This window comes from Nicrophorus vespilloides, unplaced genomic scaffold, assembly GCF_001412225.1.
Source record: "Nicrophorus vespilloides isolate i.1.1-1 unplaced genomic scaffold, Nicve_v1.0, whole genome shotgun sequence".
Taxonomy (NCBI): Eukaryota; Metazoa; Arthropoda; class Insecta; order Coleoptera; family Silphidae; genus Nicrophorus; species Nicrophorus vespilloides.
In genome coordinates this window covers 43,667-69,772 of record NW_017097411.1, presented here as the reverse complement: position 1 = coordinate 69,772, position 26,106 = coordinate 43,667, and the positions used below count along the sequence as shown (strand labels likewise).

At 37.1% G+C, this 26,106-nt stretch overlaps 1 protein-coding gene across 13 annotated transcripts; it reads left to right on the top strand.

The window, feature by feature from the left end:
- The first annotated feature begins 7,169 nt into the window (after positions 1-7,169).
- Positions 7,170-22,485, top strand: LOC108560030 (myosin heavy chain, muscle). Of its 13 annotated transcripts, none has more exons than XM_017917448.1 (24): positions 7,170-7,271; positions 7,326-7,592; positions 8,231-8,374; positions 8,805-8,961; positions 9,045-9,072; positions 9,137-9,335; positions 9,395-9,458; positions 9,522-9,620; positions 9,775-9,878; positions 11,337-11,474; positions 11,540-11,809; positions 12,813-12,983; positions 13,635-13,814; positions 13,886-14,042; positions 14,432-14,484; positions 14,993-15,198; positions 15,684-15,801; positions 16,519-16,782; positions 17,182-17,391; positions 17,599-18,485; positions 18,828-18,906; positions 19,135-20,310; positions 20,377-21,282; positions 21,812-22,485. In XM_017917448.1, the coding sequence occupies exons 2-24, from the start codon at positions 7,386-7,388 to the stop codon at positions 21,884-21,886; spliced, it is 5,892 nt and encodes a 1,963-aa protein (XP_017772937.1). In that variant the 5' UTR covers positions 7,170-7,271; positions 7,326-7,385; the 3' UTR covers positions 21,887-22,485. The 13 variants fall into 13 exon arrangements, with proteins under 13 accessions (XP_017772937.1, XP_017772936.1, XP_017772948.1 ...); XM_017917447.1 differs by lacking the exon at positions 9,775-9,878 and adding an exon at positions 10,292-10,395 and having other exon boundaries at positions 7,171-7,271; XM_017917459.1 differs by lacking the exons at positions 7,170-7,271; positions 9,775-9,878 and adding exons at positions 10,292-10,395; positions 21,442-21,478 and having other exon boundaries at positions 7,386-7,592; positions 21,812-21,896.
- The last annotated feature ends 3,621 nt before the right edge of the window (positions 22,486-26,106 follow it).

Sequence of the window (26,106 nt, the reverse complement as noted above, 5' to 3'; positions counted from 1 at the left end):
AAACTTTATGTAATTAAGAGGCTGAAAGAGGCTGAAGCCCATAACAGTCTGCATTTTTTTTTTGTATCACACCATGTAATATGTATGTAAGCTAACATAATAAATTCTAACCGGTGGATAGTTACCATTATGATGATTTTTAATATTAATTTGTTGGTTAGATGTCGTTTTATAGGTTAACTTCAGTAGTATATTGATGCTCTGCGATTCCACTATTTCCTTTGACTGTGAATCTGCTGCTATCCTTAACACTGTCATTGTCCATCGACTTGGCTGAAGGTCCATATGCTGAACCTCATTAATTTCACTGTCGATCTGTGATGATCGATGGCCCTATTGCAGCAAGCACCGAGAGGGCTCATAAAGGGCCTGGCTTTAGACCAGGATTCGAACTGTCATCGGTTCTATCGTGGGTAGGGCGACTTAACCATTCGGTTATTAGTCGGCCGAAAAAAATCAGAATCCATTAATAATAGGAAAATGTATGATTAAAATACAACATTTTTTTTTTAATAAACTACTTTTTATTTTAATAATATTTTATTTTATAAAAGAACGAATATGTTTGTATATTGTATATTTATTATTTTTTTCATAATTAATTTTACTTTATAGGTTGTCTATATTGTTGCCAACATTATGAATCATTGTTTCCAAACATTAAAATAAAATAACTCAACGTACGAGGGCAGTCCCAGAAGTACCCAACCTCACTTATAAATGGCAGTTTTTGTTTGAAAAAAACTACTATGATCAAAAGTATCAAACTTAAGTTGAAGTTTGAAGACGCCTAAATATTTGTTTGATAGCCATCAATAGTGAACGCTATTAGTGTCAATAATTTCATTTAAACGGTCTCAGTCCAACCAATATCGAAGCCGAGTTAGATTTTACTCTTAGGGAGGCTGGTCAAACAAATAATGGTGAAGAAAATACACAAAATAGTATTGGATGACCGTTGACTGAAAGTGCACGAGATAGCAGACATGGTAGATATTTCATAAAGTGATGTACATCGCATATTGATTGAAAATTTCGAGACGAGGAAGATGGTCACGCTCAAAACAATGGACCAGTTCAAATATCCGTTTTCGCGATGACCAAAATCAATGAGTTAAAGTTCGAATTGCTTCCTCAACCAGATTTAGACCGCTAGGATTATTTTCACTTTCCAAACATAAAAAAATGTCTCGGTGATAAAATATTTGCCAACAATGAACAGGTGGAGTCTGCGGTTGCTGGCTGTTTTATAGCGCTCGACGGTTCTCACTATAAACAGGTTATCGAAGCTATTGAACATCGCTGGAAAAAGTGCACCGAGATAAAAGAAGACTATGAGATATAAAGATATTTTTTCCATTTTTTATGTTTTCTCTGTTTGGTCGGGTAATTCTGGGACTACCCTCTTACTTTCCGTTGTTATATATGTAAAATATGTAAATGCAATCGAAAAAAATATAAATAAATAAATATTTTTAAATAAATATATAGGATAAATAAATTAGAACAATTAATAATGGAATTGAAATGAAATGTATTAAGATCTGTCAGTAGAAATGATTATTACTATAATTATTTTAATCGTTCTTTAATGATCCCAGCTTAATCTTGTTAGATTTAAGTGATGTATAGTAAATTGAAATAAACCGCGTCCAGATTCGCACTGTCACATAAATCACCGACGAATAAACTGAATGACTCTCATTCAGAGCCGCTCGCACGGATCCACCTTATAATCATGATTATTATAAGTTTGTTCGCGCTGAATTGAATCGGAAAATGTAAATCAAAAGCGCAAAAGGTATGCATTTAATTAAGCAGCAGTTAGTGGCTGTCTCATAGTGCGTGTATTCGTGTGCGGAGTCGGCTTTTGGAATACGTCCATGTAGTAATTTTGATTTCAATCGGTCGACGCCGAGTTGGCAATGCCTTGTTATACAACTCCGATCCATGCTCGGATTACATCTGTATCCTCATGCTGAAGCCAATGAATGTTCAATCATCACAATCGACACTAGATCATTATTATTACTGTCTCTTGTTGATTATTTTCTATTATCAAATAATACGTATACAAATTTTAACAATTCAACTTAATTTTTTTACTTTCATAATCATTAATTTAATAGATTCTTCAACACTTCATCTAAAAACAGTACTTTGTTAGATAAAAATAAATGCTTATAAATGATTCTGCAATGTTCCGTGTTTAAAAATAGATTAAATGGACAGAACATGAAACAAATTATATAATGGTAACACAATAATAAGCATTTGTTTTATTTTCGCTTTGTGCATTGTGCGAGAGATAGTAGTGACGCCAAGAATTTTACGACCCTGTTTTGCTTGATTAACTTAATGCCAAAATCTTTATACAAAAAAAGTTTCAATAATTTTTTGTGATAGAAAACTTACTTGCAAGTAGATTTTCTGCGAACTTATACAAAAAAAAATAAATTTAATTGCTGACTTTTATATTTATCATTAAAATGTATTTTAATTGAAAATGATATTTATAAAAGTTTATGAAACATATATTTTTAAAATTGTATGAATTTATTATTGGTTTTGCAAGAAAGTAATAAAATCGTTTTTTTTTAGTATAAAATAAGATTTATTTTTGTATACAAATAATGAACCTTAACCAATTATATATTTTTTATTTTGCCTGATGACCATTTGCCATCTTTCTGGCAACTTCATGATTCTGCGCATATTAAAATTCATTTTTAATTTATTAATCTTAAGATGCAAGATCAGGGATTTGGGGTATGCGACATAAATTGCCTACCAAGATCTTATGAATGAAGATTATTTATGAATTACCAAAGTTGTGTGAGTTCTTGCATTGTCTTGGTGGAACATGATTCCTTTGCGATTTGTACGGTTTTCTTTGATTGCTTCCTTTGATTTCATTAGTTGTTGACAGTAGATATCTGAATTGATCGTTTGGTTTCTTGGAAGCGGCTCAAAATACACAACATCTTTGCAATCTCATCAAATTAATAACACGGTCTTTTTTATGCAATTCAACTTTCGATGTAGTATGATCCATGGTACTTTTTGATTGATGTTATTGTGTCGATTCATTTTTATCAAAACAACATAAATCTTAATAATAGTATTGAAGAAATTGATTTAACGAGCGTAAACTCTGTTAATTTCGTGAAAAGAGTAATAACGTAGTAATAGGTTCTTGAATTGAAGAATGTTATAATGAAAATGGTTCTTAAAATTACGAAATTAGCCGTTTTTTTTTAATATTTTCATAACAACTTATTTTTATCTTTCTGCTATTACAATATTGTAATATTTCTCATATAATTTCCAAATTTCTAACTTCAAAAAATCAGTTTTGTACACAACTCATGTCATGATGAAATTCTCAGAAATCTTATAACCTTATTTACATATATGCATGCATGATAAACAAAATCAATCTGATTGTATGATATATAATTATGCGAATGCAATAGTACTTTATGAAATAAAATACATAAATTAATGAACAATGTCTAATTCCTAATATTTGAGGTTTCTTGCCACTATTCCTATAATTATCAATTCCTGGATTCGAGTTTGTCGTATCTAGAAATTATCAAAGATCCTAAACCAGTGGTTGCAAACTTTTTTTTCTACAAGAGGGTCGTTGAATAAATAAAAATATTTTCAATCGAACCCAAAAATACACAAGTAGCATACATTAATCTTAAATCATAGTGTTTTGATATATTTCATTGATTTTTTGTTTATAAATTATAATAATTTCTAAATCTCCTTTTAATTGATTCAAGTGGTCTATATAGATTTGTTTTTTTTTTAATTAAAAATTATTTTCATTTAAAGCGGATATAAATAAATCAATTTTAGAAAAAGTCAAATAACAAGATTTACATATTTTTTTATTCTATCAATTTTGTTGCTATAAGTTTATCAATTTCCAAAAGTAACTAACAAACTTGGATAATTTAAAAAAAAAAATGATCTTATATTTATATATAATAAAACTATTATTATAATTAATCAAATTTAAAAACGTATATATTTTTCAGGTCCTTGAATTCTATAGACCCTTTCAAAACTCCATAAACCCACAAGGGGTCCACCTGGACCCAGTTGAGAATTTCTGTTCTAAACAATAATGATTAATTTGTTAAATAATATTTACGATTACTAAAAATATTTAAAAAGAAATATGTAATTAATAATTCAGTTAAAAATATTATGCAGTTATTTAACACCTCACTCAATAAGTTCGTAGGATGTCCATTAAAACAACAACTTTTGGGCAATATTCGACTTTATTCATGAACATAGTCTCCTTCAAGAGTGACACATTCATACCAATGCTTCTCTAATATTTCGATACCTTTCTTGTAGAATGATTTATCTATGGTCTCAGAATACAGCTTTCACACTTTGCTGTCTACTCAGCTCAAGGCCGATTTAACTCTTGAGTGTAGTGGTGGATTCAGGTTTCATCCATTGTTACATACCTCATGAAAAAATCCTTTTTATTTCGCTTGAACAGCTTCAAACAGGGCTCGGAATCATCAGCTCGTTGTTGTTTTTGGTCCACTTTGAGCTTGTCCACTGGTGAATACACTGCCTTCTGATATCTTCACGGTGTCAACTATCAATATGAATTTACGATCGGCCAAAACCATTTTATAGACATTTTTTATACTTAATAATATATATTTTGATAGAAGTATTGATGATATTAATTTATTCTATTTTTGTGTCGTAATAATGATTAAGATAATGTTAAATGTACAGTAATACCTTTTGCGGCTTTGGTCAACCTGGAATCACAAAAGTCCGATTTGATAATTTAAAAACAAACAAAATTAATTGAGCAAAATAAAAGCAAGGCATTGTAAGTACAACACGATAACGGAGGAAATAAGGAGGGAAAAGGACATACAAAAAAAGATAAGAATGATGGACCATTTACAAAGTTCCATTTCCTAAAACAAAAAACCAACAAGTTCACTCACAATTGCAAACAGTCAGGGAATTTTCTTACACTATGCAAGGTTTTTCTGTATATGGTTTTACGTATGAGTTAAATTTAAAAAAAAATGGAATTTCTTATAGGAATTTTAGAATAACAATAAAAATAGCTGCTTTTCATATGTCTCAGATTACTTTAAAAAAATATGTATTGTCTATTAAATAAATAACTTTTGCTAATAATATATACATTTAATCCAAATTAGGATCAAGAAATATGTTTAAATAATAAAAAAAAATATGCTATATATATATAATATTTAAAAACTTATTAGTTTTAAGCAAAACCTGATAATAACCGCAGATATTAGTATAAAAATCGTAACATTTATGTAATCTCGATGTTTATACTTTTCTATTTTTGGGTTGTACAAAAATCGTAATGGAATTGTTTTATAAAGTCTCAGATTACCCCGAAAATATCAAGTATTGTTTACAAAGAACTTTTGTTAAAGATTTATAATCTGTTAATAGTTTATTTAACTTATATGTAAATAAAATTTGATTTTTTTTGTCATATTTGGAAATGTTTTCAAATTTTGTGAAATCATTTTTTTTGAGGTGGGAAATCCAAGAATGATTATGTAATGCTAGAAGAATGTGCGTTGCACTCTATTCTTTAAATAGATTGGAAGCCTTGGTTGGATAAAAAAAATGGAAACGAGAACTAAATTGGTTGTAGAATTTAATGAAAAACAATATTCAATTTCAAGATTGTTTAAACAATTGGTTTAGATGGATTTTGTTGGGTATTCTGTTGCAAAATGTTATGCAATGTGCAAAAGATGAAGTGGAAGATATGATTTGCGAGTGAAAGTGAGTTGAATGGATGGACGCTTCACGGGTCCTGGATGGAAACTGAGCCGGTGGGTGAACGGACGGCGCCGTTTTATATCCTGGTGCGACCAAGAAAGTTTCGAAAGAAAAGTGAAGCAAGGAAGAAAAATAAAAGGAAATATTTTTTTTCTTTTTTCGAAAAGTTGTAAAGTTGAAAGCTGGAACGGTGCGTGCACCGTTCGACTGTCCCGCGACAATTCAAGCCGTCGGACGGACTCGCCCTCACGATATATATTTCTAGCCTTTAGCCTGGTCAGCCCCGACTCCCCGTGCCTAAAAAGGTAGACTGACCAGGATCTAACGGCGTTCCCAATTGGCCGAAAACGGCGAGCCAATCGACGGGCTCGTTACATCCCAGGATCTGGTTGCAGACATTTATAAACCGCCGCTCCAGCCCTGATTCGACCAGAAGGCTTTCGAACGTAAGTGAACACACATACATACCGTGGTTGTCCTCCACCTCTTGTACTCACTCTCGCCTCAAACACTGTTCTTCCAATCATTATTACAACTTCTACATTACTACAAATCCAAAGTATAACAAAAAAAAAATTAACCTATTCTCTACATCTTTAACATTTTTCTTTGTTTCTAATAATTTTTTTCAATGTTAACTCTGTGCTCGGATTAAAGTGAAAATAAATAGTGCAAAATAAGTGAATTGTGCAAGAAGATCCGCTTTGGGGAAAAGTATTACGAGAGAAAAGTTCAACTTCAACTACTTCGAGAAAAAAATAGTTTTGATTTTTTCATTTTTTTTTTAAATTATTATCTTCATTGAAATAAGTGACCTAAATGTAAAACTAGAATCAATTGGTAGTTCATTCAAATATTATTTTATTAGTATTTTGAAATCTAAATTGCATTCGGTAGAGTGAATATTCGGGGAAAAATTTAAAATTTGAATCGCGTGTGCTCTGGGATTGCATAATCGGACGCGTCCGCCATTTTGTCGCACGCGCACGGGGGGTACCTTAAATGGCGCTCCATGATATAATCGGGTACATCTATTCTCGGCCACGCGCCAATTATAGAAATCCCATCGAGGAAATCCTGGCAACATTTTATTCGATTCTTTATTTTTTTATTTTCATTTCGAGTTACTTCATTTTCTACGCGCCGCATAGTTTCATCCTGTTTGTGTTTTTTTTCTTATCTGTATTCGATCCGATTTCAATTTCGCTCCCGGAATCCGATCCGGGAATTTCTGGCGCAAACATCGGGCGATCACACGATATAGCCTATTTATAGTTACACTTTGGTATACATTCCGCGAGCCTAAATTTAGACCTTAGTCTCGTTTCCATTTCGTACTCGTGTGTGCGCGTAATTTATTTTCGTTTTGACTTCTTCTGCTTCTACTCATCTGCTCTTCCTCGCAGCATCTTCTTCAGCGTGTGTTGACACGTGTTGAGATTGTGCGCATGTAAACACCGGGAACTAATCGAAGTTTACCTTTTCGTAATTTGCAGGAAGGCTCTAGGGCTGTTTTTTTACGTGTCTCGATAGCCCCAACTTAGTCCACTTTCAACATGCCGAAACCTGTCAAACAAGAGGGTGATGACCCCGACCCAACCCCATTCTTGTTTGTCTCACTGGAACAGAAGCGTATCGACCAGACCAAGCCCTACGATGCCAAGAAATCTTGCTGGGTTCCATGTGAGAAGGATGGTTTCGTCCTTGGTGAAATCAAGGGAACCAAGGGTGACCTCGTCACCGTCGGCGTTGGACCAGGAGAGGTAAAACTAAACGTCAAGATAGAATATGACACCTGTCATCCGTCATAAGTCAACAACATTCGATAGTACATTGATGATGATAATTGGACATCGCCAATTGCGAAATTGATACAGCTGTGTGCCACGTAACCGACGGCTAAAAATAGGCAGCTCGGTTCCGGCCTCAAGATCCAAATTTTAACATCATATATAATTTAAAAATTTCCATATATTACGATACTTTAATTTTCAATATTTACAACAGGATATATGGACTTAGGTCTTGATGCCTTTCGAAAAAAAAAAAAAAATAAATATTAATTTTCTAACATTAGCTGAAAGTTACATTTAAATGCAGACCCGCCTTCGGATGTGCCCTCTGCATTGTGGAGGGCGCGTTCGAGACTGCGTCTCTTTGTAAATACGTGAAATCCGAAATGAGCTGTGTTTCTTGACGAGTAGGAAAAGCATTTGAAAAAGGATCAGGTGTTCCAAGTGAACCCGCCTAAGTTCGAGAAGGTCGAGGATATGGCCGACCTGACCTTCCTTAATGAGGCAGCTGTGCTCCATAATCTGCGGCAGCGATACTACTGCAAACTGATCTATGTAAGTTTCAAAGACCGAAACCCACTAATGTCGTTTTTCTTCCCCGCGAACAGGAAAAGAACTTCAAGAAGGAACTAGTTGCTCAGGTCAACCCTCCCAAATACGAAAAAGCCGAAGATATGTCCAACTTGACATATCTCAACGACGCTTCAGTTTTGCACAACTTGAAGCAGAGATATTACCATAAACTTATCTACGTAAGTCCTCCGCACCAAAGTTTTGGATGGTTGGAGAGACCACGAGACGGATGGTCTCTTATTTTTGTTGTTCTTCTCATTTTGTTGTTACTCTTAACGCCAGAATCACCAATACTCGATGACTGTATTTGGGGGAGTTTCATCCACTAAATCAACAATACCCTTTATCCGCTCTGCTCGATGAGCAAGAAAAACCAATACCTACTACTGTATTGGCCCTACTTTATTAATACCAGTCCACTGCCCATGAGGCATTGGAACCGTTTTTTCTGTTATTTCACTATTAATCTTACCTACCTTCATGTGTGCATTTCTCTCCCCGAATTTCGAAACAAGACAAGATCTTCGGGGGGGTTGTTTTTGTTTGTTCTTGATTGAAAGTAAAATTGTCGACTTGTGCTTTAATACGATCCCCTGTTAAAATTTACAGACCTATTCTGGTCTCTTCTGCGTCGCCATCAACCCCTACAAACGTTTCCCCGTCTACACCAACCGTTGCGCTAAGTTGTACCGTGGTAAGAGGCGTAATGAAGTTCCACCCCACATCTTCGCCATTTCCGACGGCGCCTACGTCAACATGTTGACCAGTAAGTCTCAGAAGAAAATCGTCAACAGAACAGCATCCTAACTAATGTACATTTTTTCTTTTTTTTCATCAAACTCTTCTCAGATCACGAAAATCAATCTATGTTGATTACGTAAGTTAACCTCGTTACTTGCGTCCGGGGGCCTTTTATTAATTTATTCTCTCTCTGCCTACAGTGGTGAGTCTGGTGCCGGAAAGACTGAAAACACGAAGAAGGTAATTGCCTACTTCGCCACCGTCGGTGCTTCCAGCAAGAAACCAAGCGCTGAGGAGCAGAAGAAGGGTACCCTTGAAGATCAAGTCGTCCAAACTAACCCGGTACTTGAAGCTTTCGGTAACGCTAAGACCGTGCGTAATGACAACTCTTCCCGTTTCGTAAGTTATCAATAATATTATAATATGAAGAAGAAAATACTAAAACTACCGATGTTTAGGGTAAATTCATCCGTATTCATTTCGGCCCAACTGGTAAACTTGCTGGTGCTGACATCGAAACTTGTAAGTTAACTTTTCTGACTCTCAAGTAGCACTTAATTAATCACCTTTATTTTAATAATTCAGACTTGCTCGAGAAGGCTCGTGTCATCTCCCAACAAACCCTTGAGAGATCTTACCACATCTTCTACCAGATCATGTCTGGAGCCGTACCCAACCTGAAGAGTAAGTTTGTCTTAATGAATCATGTGATCTTCTATTCTTTTCATACAGGAAATATATTGAATCTGATGAAACGACAATCGACTGTATCAGAAATCAAAACTTTCAAATTCGTTTTTTTCCAAATTTAATTTTAATTTCTTACATCATCGTTTAGAAAATTGCTTGCTCTCCGACAACATCCAGGATTATCATTTCGTTGCTCAGGGCAAGACCACGATTCCAAACGTTGATGACGGTGAAGAATGTACTCTCACTGATGTAAGTGGGTGACGATGAATTGTCCCCCGAAATAGAAAAACAACAACCAATCAACCCCCACACACAAGCAGATTCGCTTTATTTTGTTTTTGAACATTAGTTCGATTATTTATTAAGAAAGGCGGGATCGAAACACCTGTGCCTGATAATTTTAGTTGTGTTTTCTTTTGATTTCCTTGTTTGCCAAGGAGACCAGTAGATTTGTTTGCGGCGAGCAGGGACGTGACTCTTTGGGCTCGGATGGAGAAAAGAAAGTTTGGATGATGGCAGCAGACTGCACACATCTCCGACTATTCTTTGTTTGTTTGTTTTTATTTATGTACATGTTGTGTTATCGAATAATTGTCGCATATAACCGACAAGAAATACGTGTTTCTAACTACCTCGTTTTGTTCTGATCCCCTCTTCCACAGAGAATTGCCTTTTATCCAACAATGTCAACGATTACTACTTTGTATCCCAAGGAAAGACTAGCATTCCTGGAGTTGATGACGGAGAGGAATGTGTGATCACCGATGTAAGCCCCTCAAATGCTAACTCACTTTCTATCCACGATCATCTTTATCTTCTTATTCTCTTATTCTATTCTACTATACTATCCTAATACTGTACTATTCGTACCCATCTTGTGTTTTGTTGTTGTTGTTGCGTTGCTAATATCAATGTCTTTTCTGTTACTAATAACAATCTCTCGTGGTGGGCGATGCCTAGTCCTTTGTCTGCTGAGCGATCGCGTCTCGGACTACCCGTTCATTAGCCACGGAAAGACACGCATTCCAGGCGTTAACGACTACCTGGAGGGTGAAGTCACAGATGTAAGAACAAAAAACACGTTCGTTCAGTGGTGCAAGCAGGGAGCAAATAGGCATCGCCCGCTCCCTGAGTGCTCCAAAGACCAAAGACTACTCAATCATCTGTAAATATTCAGAGCGACGACTACTTTATTTTAGCAGAAAATCTAACAACAAAGGCAACCTCCCAACAATCAAAATGAAAAAATATATAAACTCATGAACATTCCGCTTATCGCTGGCTAACCATTATATTTTGCTTTGCCATAGGTAAATGCTCGCTATCTGATAACATCTACGACTATAACTTTGTCTCCCAAGGAAAAGTTACCATTCCCAACGTCGATGACGCTGAGGAATTGACTCTCACAGATGTGAGTAAACTCCCCTCATACCTGTCAAAACAATTCCTTGTACAATATCAAACGAACCAAAAAAATCTACGACCCAGACAGATTTTACGCCATACAATATTAATACATTTTTTTAGATTGTTTTATTTTGTTGGTAAGTCGCACTGTACAAACTGCTTCATCTGACGCTTCGTGTGGTATTCTTCTAATTACTTTATTGTTGAGCTTCATCACACACACTATCTTCACCCTCCAAACATTATCTGCACACACGGATCTCGATTAAATCTGTATTTTCCCTTTCGACAATGTAGCAAGCCTTCGATGTACTTGGTTTCACTCAAGAAGAAAAGGATGACATTTACCGCATCACCGCCGCTGTTATGCACATGGGTTGCATGAAGTTCAAGCAGAGGGGTCGCGAAGAACAAGCTGAAGCTGATGGCACTGAGGTAAAACTCATCTGTCGATGGTTAAATGGTGGATTTGCTAAATAAAATGTTGTTCCAACCTGCAGGAAGGTGACAGGGTTGCTAAGCTTTTGGGTGTTGAGACTCAAGCCCTTTACACCGCCCTCGTCAAGCCCAGGATTAAGGTCGGCAATGAATTCGTCGTCCAAGGCCGTAATGTCAACCAAGTATCATACTCCGTTGGTGCTATGTCCAAGGCCATGTTCGACAGGGTCTTCAAGTTCTTGGTCAAGAAGTGTAACGAGACCCTCGACACCAAACAGAAGAGGCAACACTTCATTGGTGTGCTGGATATTGCTGGTTTCGAAATCTTCGACGTAAGTTGACAAATAAAAAAGACTTCAATCGAACTTGAACAGGTCATCAGGAGGAAGTTACCAAAGAATCGGATGCTGCATACTATACTTGTTACTTTTATAGGATTCTTGATTTCCCACGTATATAGGTTACGCTACGCATTCAATTTTTCACTTATTTTGGTAATAATTAGAATAACAAGTAACTTATTCATTTCTTATATTTCTAGTATAACGGCTTTGAGCAGCTTTGCATTAACTTCACTAACGAAAAGCTCCAGCAATTTTTCAACCATCACATGTTCGTGCTGGAACAGGAGGAGTACACCAGGGAGGGCATCGTTTGGGCGTTCATTGACTTCGGAATGGACTTGCTCGCTTGCATTGATCTTATCGAAAAGGTTAATTTTGGCTAAACTAAAATGGAAAGCAAACAAACAATAACTGGTTAACATATTTATATTAACGCTTGTGCAAGACGGAGAAACTAATACAGAACTGACACGACCCAGTGATTCTCGTAACGTTATGTCTATGTTTCCAACAGTACAACGGTTTTGAGCAACTTTGCATTAACTTTACCAACGAAAAGTTGCAACAGTTCTTTAACCATCACATGTTCGTACTCGAACAAGAAGAGTACGCCAGGGAAGGTATTCAATGGACCTTCATTGATTTCGGCATGGACTTGTTAGCCTGTATCGAACTTATTGAGAAGGTACGGCGGATAGGAATTGTTCGACTCTATATGGTGTTTCGTGTTTATTTTCTTCAATGTTGTACTTTACCTTTTAGCTATATGTGTCTATTTTATATCTATGTCATATCTATCTATGATGTCTTTCCTCAATGTTAGATGTACCAAAACCAAAATGCAATGAGCAACCAGCAGCCGTGCAACTCTGTTGGTCTGTGTGCGTTCGTGCGTGCAGTTATTCCACTATACACGGGCAACTGCCGCACGAAATCCTTGTGCGTTTTTAAATGTAATTTGTGTTGTTGCTTTTTGTTCCCCTATATGTAGTTCAATGGTTTCGAGCAACTTTGCATCAACTTTACGAACGAAAAGTTGCAACAATTCTTTAACCATCACATGTTCGTACTCGAACAAGAAGAGTACCAACGCGAAGGAATCGAATGGGCCTTCATCGATTTTGGCATGGATTTGTTAGCTTGTATTGAACTTATTGAGAAGGTAAATGTTTGGAAAGGAGACGAAAACCGCCAATTTACTTAACTCAATACGATTTTTATGTTTTATTTTTTTTGTGCCTATTCGTATGCTACGACCAAATCAAAAGATTTTTTTTTCATCAACGCCGCTTCTACTTCTATGTGTTCCATGTGTTTAATGCTCGCTTTAAAACAACTAATAAACACTTCCAGTACAACGACTTCAATCAACTGTGCATAAACTACTCGAACGAAAAGATGCAACAGTACTTTAACCACCACATGTTCATCTTGGAACAGGAGGAGTACGAAAGGGAGGGTATCCCTTGGACCTTCATCGATTTCGGTATGGATCTCCAACCGACTATCGATTTGATAGAGAAGGTACCATAACTACCTTCAAACAATCACCTCAAATAAATCATAGTATCTATCTCACGTTCAGAAACCACTTAATTTCGATTTTTAGGACTTGCCCCATTCAATCGAGCACTTCTGCTTTTTCTTCACTTTCTGTTTATAACAACAACAAAAAAAGTAAACGCACTTGATTCGTATTAGTTAATGCACAGTTTTTTAAAGCACCTCAGGTATTGTATGAAGCCTTACGCAGAAGCCATTCCGTGGACTCAATAGGCAGGGATTCTTCTACAATATGTATTTATTTCTCTAGCCCATGGGTATCTTGTCCATCCTTGAAGAAGAATCTATGTTCCCCAAGGCCACTGACAGGACCTTCGAGGAGAAGTTGAACAACAACCACTTGGGCAAGTCCCCCAACTTCTTGAAGCCAAAACCACCAAAGCCAGGCTGCCAAGCCGCCCACTTCGCCATCGGCCATTATGCTGGCAACGTACGTTTGAAACTTGAAATTCCACCAAAGAATCGAAAGAACTAATCCATCCATATTCCTAAAAAAAATAGGTACCATACAACATCACCGGCTGGTTGGAAAAGAACAAGGATCCGTTGAACGACACCGTCGTCGACTTGTACAAGAAGGGTACCAACAAGCTCTTGCAAGAAATCTTCTCTGACCATCCAGGTCAATCTGGTGCTCCTGGTGATGCCGGCGGCAAAGGTATATATTCAATCCAACTAAAAATGTCACTACCTTCAATCAAATCAATCTTAAAACAAATCAATTTTCAAATCATGTTCATTTACAATCAGAAAATAATATGTCTATTCCACAAAACTTAGGTGGTAAGAGAACTAAAGGTTCCGCTTTCCAAACCGTATCAAGTTTGTACAAGGTAAATACCACAGCAAAAAGCAGCGACAAGACTGTGGCTATGCAGATCCTAAAACCTAGAATCCTTTATCTCACTCAAACCTAAAAAAGATGAAAATATTTACATATCCTCTTACCTTATTGATCCTTTCGGAAAGCTGTAGAATTTGTTGAGTAGTTATTTCGATGTTGGGCTCGCTTTAAACGTATGCTTTTCTTTTTCTCCCTCAATTTAGGTGGTCGTGGTAAGAAGGGTGGTGGTTTCGCTACCGTATCTTCTTCCTACAAGGTTTGTCAGGGTTCCCCCTTTTTACAATTTTTTTATTATCATCCCTTTCAAACCACAAAAAATGTGTTTTGTTTTTATCACAAAAGCCAAGGGAATTGGTTTGGAATTGCAAAAGAACGTATAATTACGTTTTCACAACATTAAAAAAAATGGGTTACGGAGCTCAAAGCATTCATGTGCCTTGTTCCAGATCTCACATTGTTTTATCTTTCGATCATTTTTTCTCCAAAAAAATATTTAAAAAAAATCAACACATCAAAAACAACAAATCAAAATTTAATCAATCACTAAGCTGTACAAAAACTACCCCAGAAGCGTAGTATGGCTCTACTAATCAATGCTAATAATTTAGTGTGTTTATTCGCTGATCAATTTTCTTCCCTCAGCTGGATTTCGTGTGATTTGCTTCATTCACTCTAACAACCACTGATTCGTTTTTATTCGATGTTACACGCTTCAGTTTGTGGACAAAGAATTGCTTATATTAATATGTCTTTGGCCTCCCTAGGAACAATTGAACAACTTGATGACCACTCTGAGGTCCACCCAACCTCATTTCGTCCGTTGCATCATCCCCAACGAATTGAAACAACCTGGTGTCATCGACTCCCACTTGGTTATGCATCAACTCACCTGCAACGGTGTACTTGAAGGTATCCGTATTTGCCGTAAAGGTTTCCCCAACAGGATGGTCTACCCAGACTTCAAGCTCCGGTAATTTTACTTTATTAATTACTATAATTACTTTAGCTATACTCATTATTACTTTAAAAACAAGACAAAAATTTAAACATATTTCATATTCATTGATGATGGTCTTGATAATAATTGTATTCAATATAATCATAGTTACATGATCTTGGCTCCGGCCACGATGGCAAAAGAGAAAGATCCAAAAGAAGCCGCCAGAAAATGTCTGGAGGAGATCAATCTCAATGAGGACTCGTACCGAGTCGGACACACGAAGGCAAGGGATTCTAACCCTCGTGCACAGTCATAGTCCACTCGTGTGTGTTTTGTTTTCTCTCTCAATATCACTTGTCTATTTTCCACAGCCACCTGCAACAAATGTGATGTGATCTTATGTCGCATGAGACACCCCTTTTGTTCTATAATAATTATTTACTAGTTTAGGCGGTTTTGTTCCACCCCGTTCTTATATTAATATCACCCTCCTCGTTTTTTCTTTGTGAATTTAGTTACAAGATCTTGAACCCAGCCGCCGTTGCCAAAGAAACCGACGAAAAGAAATGCGCCCAGCACATTTTGGATAACACCGGTCTTGATACCGAAAATTACCGCTTGGGTCACACCAAGGCATGTCTCAATCTAATGAACCTACTCTTATTTTCGTTTTCAATTGATTTTATCTTCGTGTTTATTTTCTCGTCTCAAATCAAGTCATCCAAACTACTTTGATGGCTTTCTGTATTGTCTACCTATTCCCAAAAAGCAAGACCCGTAACTGACTGGGTTCCAATCCTTTTCAAAACGACTTTCCAAAAATGTATTGACAAACAATACCGGAAAGTCAAGATTATACCAAAAAACGATACACCTTCATTCATTTATTACGAATACTGTAATGAATGTGACTGTTGTGTCTATTGAACTTCCTTTGTTTACATGTGTTTTGTTCATTGTGTCTTTTGTTTGTTTTATTTTCTTGTTTGATTGCACCACCACGAAAACAGATACAAAATTCTGGCCGCAAGTCAAATTAAGGATGGCATGTCACCTGAAAAGATTGCCCAAATAATCTTGGAGCACATCCAACTTGATTCCGAGCAATTCCGCATGGGTAAAACGAAGGTACTCAACCCCCCATGCTGATTTTTATATGCACTTGACTAACATCCACCCCAAAATTGCAATCGCTAAAAATTACAAAAAAAAAACGGCACTGGCTTCTTATATACATTCACCATTATCCCTTCTAGAATATCGCTTTGTTTAGTGTTGAATGTCTGTGATACTCTGGTATTAGGGTTTGATGAGAATGTTGTAGTAATACTTGTTTGTGACGATGATTAGGTCTTCTTCCGTGCTGGTGTCTTGGGTCAAATGGAAGAATTGCGTGACGACCGTCTCAGCAAGATCGTCACCTGGATGCAATCTTGGGTCAGGGGTTACCTGTCCAGGAAGGAATTCAAGAAGCTGCAAGAACAACGTTTGGCCCTCCAAGTGTGCCAAAGGAACTTGCGCAAATACCTCAAGCTCCGCACCTGGCCATGGTACAAGCTCTGGCAGAAGGTCAAGCCCCTCCTCAACGTCACCCGCGTCGAGGATGAGATCGCCGTAAGTATTTGGGACTTCTAAAAATATGCGAAAGCGATGAATGATTCGATCCAGATCCAGACCAAACTGGAAACGCGAAATTCTATCCGCGGATTTATTTATAAAACACCGCTCATCCCACCATCGCATCGCGATCACTCACCGCCGTATGGCATCATCAGCGACCCAATTTATTTACCTTTTCTAAATTCTGATCTTATTAATAAAATTCCGCAATATTAAAATATGCCTGGAGTTAGTCAGTCGGTAGTCAGTCGACGTCCAGCCGCGAAACGATCGAAACAACTTTGAAACTGCACACCATATACATTAACGTATCCGAACTTTAACCGAACAATGGACCGAATCGAAATGAAACTACAAACCGAAACTGAAGATAAACCGACCGATATTTTACAGAAATTGGAAGAGAAGGCCGCTAAGGCTACCGAAGCCCTCGAGCGCGAAACCAAAGCCAAGAAGGAACTTGAAGGACTTTACGCCAAATTGTTGGCTGAGAAGACTGACCTTTTGGGTGCTCTTGAAGGCGAGAAGGGATCCCTCTCTGAATTCCAAGAGAAGTCTGCCAAGCTCGCTGCCCAGAAGAGCGATCTTGAGTCTCAATTGCAAGTAAGTACATTTTATATTAATTCAACCCTATCCAAAAAAGAAATCTATATATCTATATAAAATTGGATATGGAGCCTCTGCAACGATGATTCATATCGATTCATCCAATATTAGATACATTTTAATGAGGACCGTTGGCTTCGTTCCAATTTTTGTTCAGAATTTGCTAATGATGTGATTTTCTTTTATCTTTACTTTGCAAATTAGGAAACCCAAGACCGTCTCAGCCAAGAGGAAGATTCCCGCAACCAACTTTTCCAACAAAAGAAGAAGTTGGAGCAAGAAATCTCTGGATTCAAGAAGGACATCGAAGACTTGGAATTGAACTTCCAAAAGTCCGAGCAAGACAAGGCCACCAAGGACCACCAAATCAGGAACTTGAACGACGAGATCGCCCACCAGGATGAACTCATCAACAAGCTCAATAAGGAGAAGAAGATGTCTGGTGAGAACAACCAGAAGGTATCCGAAGAACTTCAAGCCGCCGAAGACAAGGTCAACCACTTGAACAAGGTTAAGGCCAAGTTGGAACAGACTTTGGATGAATTGGAAGACTCTCTTGAACGCGAGAAGAAACTCCGCGGAGATGTTGAGAAGTCCAAGAGGAAGGTCGAGGGTGACCTTAAGTTGACCCAAGAAGCCGTCGCTGACTTGGAACGCAACAAGAAGGAACTCGAACAGACCATCCAACGCAAGGACAAGGAGATCTCCTCCCTGACTGCCAAGCTTGAAGATGAACAATCCGTCGTCGGCAAGCTCCAGAAGCAAATCAAGGAATTGCAAGCCCGCATCGAAGAGCTCGAGGAAGAAGTCGAGGCTGAACGCCAAGCCCGCGCTAAGGCTGAGAAGCAACGCGCCGACCTTTCCCGCGAACTCGAGGAATTGGGTGAGCGTCTCGAGGAAGCCGGTGGTGCCACCTCCGCCCAAATCGAACTCAACAAGAAGCGCGAATCCGAGCTGGCCAAGCTCCGTCGCGACTTGGAGGAATCCAACATCCAACATGAAGGTACCCTCGCCAACCTCCGCAAGAAGCACAACGATGCCGTCTCCGAGATGGGAGAACAAATCGACCAACTCAACAAGCTCAAGGCTAAGTAAGTATAACATACGGCGAAACAACGTAAATGGCCAAACTCCACAAACAAACAATTATAATAGATGACACTCATACCATTCTATTACTAAATGAACTTGAAACTTTAAGGGCTGAAAGAGATCGCGCGAGCATTTACTCTGAATTGCAAGTGACTCGCAGCTCCGTGGATTCTGTCGGTCGGGAAAAGGTACCACTTGTACTGTGTTCCTTTCATGTTTTAATTACAAACCTCGATTGCACGGCATGAACCCGAAGAGATCAATGTTCAATTTTCAATCATTTCGTCTACTGTATATTGTTATTTAACACGATGTTCAATGTTCTTATTTGTTTTCCTTAGGGCTGAAAAAGATAAGGCTCAATACTTTGGTGAACTCAACGATATGCGCGCTTCCGTCGACCATTTGGCTAACGAAAAGGTATACATGGATAAAGCATTCTATTGGCTTTGATCTACAAAACAAGCTTCTTCAAATCGCTTCTCAAAATAAATTTATATATATGTTATATATACTTTTCAGCTCTACTTAATATGTAATATGCTAAATGTTTGCCATCTCTGCAATAACTAATACCGTTTTGACTGTCGATTAATATAGTTATTAATTGTATGAGATTTATACTAATATGTTTTATAATGTATTTAGGCCTCCTGCGAAAAGATCTCCAAACAATTGCAACAACAACTCAACGACGTCCAAGGCAAACTCGACGAAACCAACCGCACTCTCAACGACTTTGATGCCGCCAAGAAGAAGCTGTCCATCGAGAACTCCGACCTTCTCCGTCAATTGGAGGAAGCCGAATCCCAGGTTAACCAACTCAGCAAGATCAAGGTATCCCTCACCACCCAATTGGAAGATACCAAGAGGTTGGCTGATGAAGAAGGCCGCGAACGCGCTACCCTTCTCGGCAAGTTCCGCAACTTGGAACACGACTTGGACAACATCCGTGAACAAGTTGAAGAGGAAGCCGAAGCTAAGGCTGACATCCAACGTCAACTCAGCAAGGCCAACGCCGAATCCCAATTGTGGCGCTCCAAGTACGAATCCGAGGGAGTCGCTCGCTCTGAGGAATTGGAAGAATCCAAGAGGAAGCTCCAAGCCCGTCTCGCCGAGGCTGAAGAGACCATCGAGTCCCTCAACCAGAAGGTTGTAGCCCTCGAGAAGACCAAGCAACGTCTTGCCACCGAAGTCGAAGATCTCCAACTCGAGGTCGACCGTGCCACCGCTATTGCCAACGCCGCCGAGAAGAAACAGAAGGCCTTCGACAAGATCATTGGCGAATGGAAGCTCAAGGTTGATGACCTTGCTGCTGAACTTGATGCCAGCCAAAAGGAATGCCGCAACTACTCCACCGAATTGTTCAGGCTTAAGGGAGCTTACGAGGAAGGCCAAGAGCAATTGGAAGCCGTCCGTCGTGAGAACAAGAACTTAGCCGATGAAGTCAAGGACTTGCTCGACCAAATTGGTGAAGGTGGCCGCAACATCCACGAAATCGAAAAGGCCAGGAAGCGTTTGGAAGCCGAGAAGGACGAACTCCAAGCCGCCCTTGAGGAAGCCGAAGCTGCTCTTGAACAAGAGGAGAACAAGGTCCTCCGCAGCCAATTGGAACTTTCCCAAGTTCGCCAAGAAATTGACCGTCGCATCCAAGAGAAGGAAGAAGAATTCGAAAACACCCGCAAGAACCACCAACGTGCCCTGGACTCCATGCAAGCCTCCCTCGAGGCCGAAGCCAAGGGTAAGGCTGAAGCTCTCCGCATGAAGAAGAAGTTGGAAGCTGACATCAACGAGCTTGAAATCGCTTTGGACCACGCTAACAAGGTAAGATTATATAATCCAATTATAGCGAACACCATTATCTAATTATATTTGTTTTCTTCTATCCAGGCTAATGCCGAGGCCCAGAAGACCATCAAGCGCTACCAACAACAACTTAAGGACACCCAGACCGCTTTGGAAGAGGAACAACGTGCCCGTGACGAAGCCCGTGAAGCCCTTGGCATCTCTGAACGTCGCGCTAACGCTCTCCAGAACGAACTTGAGGAATCTCGCACCCTTTTGGAACAAGCCGACCGTGCCCGTCGCCAAGCCGAACAAGAGTTGGGAGATGCTCACGAGCAACTCAACGACCTTTCCGCCCAAAACAGCTCCATCTCAGCTGCCAAGAGGAAACTCGAGGCTGAACTCCAAACCCTTCACTCCGATCTTGATGAGCTCCTGAACGAAGCCAAGAACTCCGAAGAGAAGGCCAAGAAGGCCATGGTTGACGCTGCCCGTCTCGCTGATGAGCTCCGCGCCGAACAAGACCACGCCCAAACCCAGGAGAAACTCCGCAAGGCCCTCGAGACCCAGATCAAGGACCTCCAAGTCCGTCTCGACGAAGCCGAGGCTAACGCTCTTAAGGGTGGCAAGAAGGCCATCGCCAAGTTGGAACAACGCGTCAGGGAACTCGAAAACGAGTTGGACGGTGAACAAAGGAGACACGCCGATGCCCAGAAGAACCTCAGGAAATCCGAGCGCCGTATCAAGGAGCTCAGCTTCCAAGCCGAGGAGGACCGCAAGAACCACGAACGCATGCAAGATCTTGTAGACAAACTCCAACAGAAGATCAAGACCTACAAGAGGCAGATCGAGGAGGCCGAAGAGATCGCCGCCCTCAATCTCGCCAAATTCCGCAAGGCCCAACAAGAACTTGAGGAAGCCGAAGAACGCGCCGACCTCGCCGAGCAGGCCATCACTAAGTTCCGTGCGAAGGGACGTGCCGGTTCCCAAGCCAGGGGTGCCAGCCCAGCGGTAAATATCCATTAATTATTACTATATTCTACTACCTGAACTTCTCTATTTCTCTATCTTTCTATCTCATTTATCTATCTATCTTTATCGATCATCCTATACTTATTTTTTTTACTTTTCTTGAATGTGAAATCATTTTAAAAGCAAATCTTTTTATAGCAACGCAAGACATTGGTGTTAGAGTAACAGCTTCCTAGTAAGTGAGAGGTTTTTACCTCTTGACCCCCAACTTGGTCTTGTGCTGTTCACACTAACCCCCATCACTATATATACTATTTCATCTACTTAATATATTTTTTTATTTGTACATCCCTCACAACGCCACTTTATGTACTTGCAAACGAGATTCAACCAAGCCAATGTATGAACTATGGATGTATTTCTCGTTTGCACTTCGCTTGCACCCTTGACTGATTTCTTGCACTATTGGGCACATGCAAAATTACAAGATCGGTCCAGTGTGCAACGATTAGTAAATTATTCGTTGGAAAATTCCCTTTTCTAATGCTGTTTTCATGTGTTTTTACAGCCAAGATCACGCCCACACATGGACGGTATGACCTTCCCACCAAGGTTCGATCTTGCCCCCGAAATGGACATGTAAACAACGAAAACCACAACAACTAGCGCTGTGTTTTTAAAATACTATTAAAACTTATTATATTTAATTAATTATTATTTTTTAATTATTATTTTAATTATTTATTTTAATTTACTTTTCTTTTTTCGTTGAACGAGGGAAAAGCGCCGCAACATCGGCACAAATATCACCTAAAAATTCATTTTTTCTTGTTCCAATGTCATCATTTTCTTTTTCTTTTGTTTTAAAAATGAACAAATTCCGACTTGCCAACTTTTCTTTTCCATGAAAAACAAACTTAAAATCCAGAATACTGGAATTTTGCACCGAGAGGACGTCGAACTCGGAGCACTACTAGGGTTTATAAGAGACACGTACACAACACCTAAGAAAAAAATCAGCCCTACTTTTGCTCTCGTCGATATCCTTTCGACCTAATCCACACAAACATAAAAAAAACTCACACAGACCAACCAAACAAACATGCAAATAAAAATACAAAGAGAAAAGAAAAATTGTGTGAAGGCCATTTCTAATTTAATCTTACTTACTAGGATTATGTTTTAGTAATATGTGTGACAAAATGTATGGCTTAAGGTTCCAATAAATGAAAAATCATATTATGTTCACTTTCCTTTTCGTTCTACGCACAACTACTGCTCTACCTTGCATGGAAATAATATCGAATATATCATTCTGATAACTGTATTTATTTATTTTGATGTTTAATTGTTAAATATTTATTGTAAAAGAAAACTATAAAATAAATATTAATTTTAAAATCTATTCACGCAACATCACTCGAACATCACAGAAAAGAAAACCCCGAATAGAACAATTGAAACACACAAAATAAGGAAAACCCTTATATGACTAAAATATGGAAACTTTAGTAGCAAATACACAAGCATAATAAATATTATCAATAAACATCAATAGTAAACTAATTGAACAACTTTAAGAAATAAAATGCAAGATAATCATCTATCAACACCTTAATCCTACAGGTTGATAAAAATCGTACTTAGTACTTAAATAGAACAGTGGCTAAAAGAATGGCGAATTAAACTCAACAAAACGAAATCGACTCATGTCACCTTTAAGATGAGGAAGAAAACATGTCCTTCAGTAACCTTAAATAAAAAAGTTTTAAAGGAGTATCATGTAAAATATTTTGGCATGCATCTGGATAGAAGACTCACATGGAAGAAACATATATAGAAAAAGAGAAAGCAACTAGGTCGGAAATTCACTAAACTATATTGGCTGCTTGGAAGAAAATTAGTGCCATCGCTCGACAACAAATTATTGATATACACATAAATACTCAAACAAGTATGGTCATATGGTATACAGTTCAGTATGCTCACTCTAACATCTAAATATTCCAGCGATTCTTATCAAAAACATTGCGCACAATCACCAAACACCCTGGTATGTCCCCAATAGTGTCATACATAGTGATTTGAATATGGAAACGGTTAAAAGTGTAATTACAAACTATAGTGAAAGGTATCAGGGAAGACTCCATTCACACCCAAATAAACTAGCGGAAAATCTGCTAATAAATCCAACGCAAACATATAGACTAAAAAAGTGCAAAATTCTAGACATCGACTTAATTAAATGACATTTTATTAATTTTCACAGATGGATACTGCTGAGTTACTCATCTTCATTACATTTGTACATTTGCTTAAAATTTTCGTGGTTGATATTTGAAAGCAAAACCTTCGAAAAAAAATACTTACACTACAATGTAAATACTTGGAGGTTAATCATTAAACATTTGATTGAAATTGCGTAAAAGATTTAAAAATACATAGAAAATATTAATTTTAATAGAGTTTGTTATTAATTATTAATTAACCCTTTCCAGAGAATGATTCCCATTGATATATACAATTGAAAATGTGGGAAGTTTTTTCATAATTTGTCTAAAAGTTATCAAACTGTTGATCTTCAGAAAATTATCAATTTTATATATCGTGGATACTTAACAATTTTATAGTTACTTTTTCTACACTGGAAAAAACATGATATTTACAAGATTCGATAGAACTAATTATAGATTTTTTTAAAATAAGATAAAAACACTGACAAAAACACAATGATTTCCCAATATAACAAGTACGTAATTCTGTATAAATTGAGTATTATTATAAGCATCTAACATTCTATTTTTAATCAATGAGGTAAGATTACTCGTATATAAAAAAAAATCAACGAACCCAAAATAGATACTTTAGCGCAACTAGCCAAGACAAATATATTTAAAAAGTATGAGTAAGAGTCATCAATTACAAGAAAAGATTTATACGAGTGATTTAATATAAATTATTACCATATAAATGAAATAGCAATAGTATTATTATTACCATAAATATGCAATATAAAGAAGAAATACCTAAAATTCACTAATAACATTGACTACAATTATAGAGCTGTGCTAATAATACTGTACAACTAATAATACTTAAAGATAAATATGATTCCCTATCGAAAGATTGTGTAAAATTTCTCACAGATAACATTACAAAATATGGATGCAATGAATATTTCAGTATTTGCTTCTCCAAATATTTTTTTATTTTTCTATGTTACCTAATTTATTTACCTGAAACCAAACAATTTGATCGGTTGAAAGCATGTGAATTTTTATTCTCTAAAAATTAAACAATTAATACAAAATAATCAGATTAAAATTTATTAAAACTTAACCGTGCATGTTAATACTGTTAGTTGGATGATACAATACAGTCTTATCACGATATAAAAATTCTATAGTATTTGCTTTGCATTTGATAGTCAAAATCTCTATCTCAAGATAGTCATAATTATAATTATTAGAAAAATAAATATTAAAGGCAAATATACCACTCAAATAAGAGCCCTTATGAGCAAATAATGAAGAAGAAATTAATTTGAATGTATGTAGAAAAGTAGATTTTTGTTCAGTTCCGAGTGATGCAAAACCAACGCGTGGAAACTACTGCTGATCAGACAGTTTTGATAAAATAATGTAACGCTTCAAGCCCAGATAGCATTATTTCGTAATACTTTTTGGAAGTATCAGATCCGACAAAATATGCTAAACGACATATTATGAAAAGTGTCAAATTTTTAATGATAATTTTGTAAAAGAAAAACTAAATCAGAAGAAATGGTTGTTTCAATATTTAAAACCCAGAACAAGTTAAAATCTGAATATTATAGCATTTTATCGTTGATATTTGAGTTTTCTAAGTTAATGTATTATATAACAAACATCAGATTATTCAGTTTAAAATATAACTTTGTTAATTTAATTTTTGGTTTAAATAATGTGTAAGATTTTGAAATGTAATATATATGAACAGACTGAATTATAATTTTCAATTGATTAAGCAACGAGTGAATATGTGAAGTTTGGTCAAAAATAAACAGAACATGCAAATAGTATTTAGCGAAACATAGGAAGGCACACTTAAAATATTGGGAGAGAGTACAGTAAAGATATTTGTTTAAGCTTGGATATTAGGATCTCGAGGCTTACAAAAATGTGAAGAGGTATGTATAAATTTAAGTGACAGTTTACAGAATCTTTCGAGGAGAGGAACTATCTTGGTTTTGGAGGACAATACCTTGCATAATCCGGTTAATTTCCCGAATTGTTTATAATCGAGAAGTTTCAAATCTTGACTAAAAAGAATCATTAATGTATAAGAAAATATTTTATCTAATCATCTGAATATCTACAAGAAAATTTAGATAAACTACAGGAATGGCTCATAAAATGGAAAATAGAAATGAAATTCTTGCATATCACATTCAAACTTAAGAAAGACACCTGCCCAACTGAAAGACTTAATGGACAAGATCTGCACAAATTAACAAAAGTCAAATGTCTATGCATCTCGGCGGAATGTCTAAGAAACATTGTTCCGTGGTTCGTCAAGAATAAACAAATACACGAAGATCTTCATATAGATATGGTCGAGGATACAATACCAACATTTAGTAGTAGATACCAAGATAGACTGATGTCACATACTAATTTCCTGGCTATTGGCCTAGTCGACAACCGTTAAAGTAATAAATAGGTTGAAGTGTTGCAAACAACTAGATTTAGTATATAGATTTAAGTAATTATTAATGTTCAATATAATGTAAACCGGGATTAAATTGAAAATAAAATTATTACGATATAAAAAATAGTATGATTTGAAATATTTGCATTATATCTGCATTTCAATTGAGTATAT

Bases quoted from the DNA above. Each gene is read 5' to 3' on its own strand.
- LOC108560030 (XM_017917448.1), top strand. From the start codon at position 7,386: ATGCCGAAACCTGTCAAACAAGAGGGTGATGACCCCGACCCAACCCCA. The intron at 9,621-9,774 runs GTAAGTTTGTCT...ATCATCGTTTAG, and splicing joins AGCCGTACCCAACCTGAAGA to AAAATTGCTTGCTCTCCGAC. The intron at 18,907-19,134 runs GTATACATGGAT...TAATGTATTTAG, and splicing joins ACCATTTGGCTAACGAAAAG to GCCTCCTGCGAAAAGATCTC.